This window comes from Triticum aestivum, chromosome 3A (assembly GCF_018294505.1).
Source record: "Triticum aestivum cultivar Chinese Spring chromosome 3A, IWGSC CS RefSeq v2.1, whole genome shotgun sequence".
In the NCBI taxonomy this organism is placed as follows: domain Eukaryota; kingdom Viridiplantae; phylum Streptophyta; class Magnoliopsida; order Poales; family Poaceae; genus Triticum; species Triticum aestivum.
The window spans coordinates 32,185,323-32,187,717 of NC_057800.1; the positions used below are offsets into that span (position 1 = coordinate 32,185,323).

A 2,395-nucleotide genomic window follows, 5' to 3' on the forward strand; every position below is an offset into this window, starting at 1 on the left:
CGTGGTCAACATATACAGAAGTTCGACGACACGTTATTATTGCAACAGAGCTAGTGTATTAACTTTTCATCACATATGAGAATTTAAACAAACCAACTCATTATATATATGTACCAAAAGTATATTCTTTTCATGCATATCTCCAAACCAATTTACTCATTCCTGTGTGTTATGGACAGGCATCATGTTGTACTACATGCATCAAGTACGTTGAATCGTAAACCAATACATCAACATCCAAGTTGCTAAAATAAAATAATATCTAGCTCCCACTTACAACACGCTAGAAAACCACATGTAATATGGACCTTTTGGAGGGTGCAAGCATGAAAAATCTCCACCATCACTTCAAATTAAGCACCACAAACTAAATATGCCGCCAGCATATCACTCCACTTCCACAAAATACGTGTACACTTGTAAATGCATCCATCCAAAATAGAAACACCACATTATCTATATATACACCGCCAACACATGTGTACACACCCCACATCAACCACCTCATCATATTGTCTCCAACCCTAGCTAGAACAGCATCTCATCGATCTTAACCTGTAAACATCCACAACACAAGAAAAACAGCACATCATTATTTGCATATGTACCTGGCTTAGCTTAGCTAGCAGCAAAGCCCACACAAGCACACAGACACACACACTCCAGAGAACACCAGGCCAAGAAACCACAGAAAAGCAACCAGCCATGGGGGTGGAGATCCTGAGCTCCACGGGGGAACACTCCTCCCAGTACTCTTCCGGGGCCGTGTCCACGGCCACGACGGAGTCGGGCGTCGGCGGACGGCTGCCGACTGCGCCGAGCCTGCCTGTCGCCATCGCCGACGAGTCCGTGACCTCGCGGTCGGCATCGGCGCAGTCGGCGTCGTCGCGGTTCAAGGGGGTTGTGCCGCAGCCCAACGGGCGGTGGGGCGCCCAGATCTACGAGCGCCACGCGCGCGTCTGGCTCGGCACGTTCCCGGACGAGGACTCGGCGGCGCGCGCCTATGACGTGGCCGCGCTCCGGTACCGGGGCCGCGAGGCCACCACCAACTTCCCCTGCGCGGCCGCAGAGGCGGAGCTCGCCTTCCTGGCGGCGCACTCCAAGGCCGAGATCGTCGACATGCTCCGGAAGCACACCTACGCGGACGAGCTGCGCCAGGGCCTTCGTCGCGGCCGCGGCATGGGGGCGCGCGCCCAGCCGACGCCGTCGTGGGCGCGGGAGCCCCTCTTCGAGAAGGCCGTGACCCCGAGTGACGTCGGCAAACTCAACCGCCTCGTGGTGCCGAAGCAGCACGCCGAGAAGCACTTCCCCCTGAAGCGCACGCCGGAGACGACAACGACAACCGGTAAGGGGGTGCTGCTCAACTTCGAGGACGGCGAGGGGAAAGTGTGGAGGTTCCGGTACTCGTACTGGAACAGCAGCCAGAGCTACGTCCTCACCAAGGGTTGGAGCCGCTTCGTCCGTGAGAAGGGCCTCGGTGCCGGCGACTCCATCGTGTTCTCGTGCTCGGCCTACGGGCAGGAGAAGCAGTTCTTCATCGACTGCAAGAAGAACAAGACGATGGCGAGCTGCCCCGCTGACGGCGGCGCCGCAACGGCGTCGCCGCCTGTGGCAGAGGCAGCTAATGGAGAACAAGTCCGTGTCGTGAGGCTGTTTGGCGTCGACATCGCCGGAGAGAAGAGGGGGCGAGTGGCGCAGGCGGAGCAGGAGTTGTTCAAGAGGCAATGCGTGGCACACAGCCAGCACTCTCCTGCCCTAGGTGCCTTCGTCTTATAGCATCTGCACATACAGCTCTATATTCCTCTCCGGTTCTCCTCCGTCTTTATTCTGGTTGTTACATGCATGATATATGTTGATCTGTCTGTGGATTAGAATAATTTTGTTCCTGAATTTTGCATAGAACTCGTTCTTAAGTCCGATTGCAAAATGAGTTGTATGTAATTATGTGTGTGTAGTGTGTACACCACTAGGAATTCTAGCTAGAGAGATCATAATAATCCTACGATGTTGTTGCATATATATATCTATATATGTACTATCATCTTGACACATCAATAGATTCATTCTGCCATCTAATTAAGAGATGTGTTTCCTGTATGTTTCAATCAAGATTTGTTCACTACTCCAATTGATATCCCTCGCAACCACATAAGCAAGCAATAAGAAACCATTGCTAAATCAGTATTTTCCATACATGCATGGAAAATTATGGGCATTGAGAGCTTACACATGACAAATAATTGAATTGTTTGCTGTCATGGATTGTGTTACATTCACATGGCTAAATTTGTCAGTTTTATCTTCATTTGCATTCATTTTTGGCATATGTTGCTATATCTTGCTTCAGTGGGTCTCCGTTAGATATGATTGAACATCTCGCTCACACTAGATGCTT

At 51.1% G+C, this 2,395-nt stretch overlaps 1 protein-coding gene across 1 annotated transcript; it reads left to right on the top strand.

Moving 5' to 3' along the window:
* The first annotated feature begins 435 nt into the window (after positions 1–435).
* On the top strand, positions 436–2,128 carry LOC123060013 (AP2/ERF and B3 domain-containing protein Os01g0141000). The gene has a single exon (XM_044482572.1). It carries the CDS (start codon positions 706–708, stop codon positions 1,774–1,776), a length of 1,071 nt encoding a protein of 356 aa, XP_044338507.1. The 5' UTR covers positions 436–705; the 3' UTR covers positions 1,777–2,128.
* Positions 2,129–2,395: the final 267 nt, after the last annotated feature.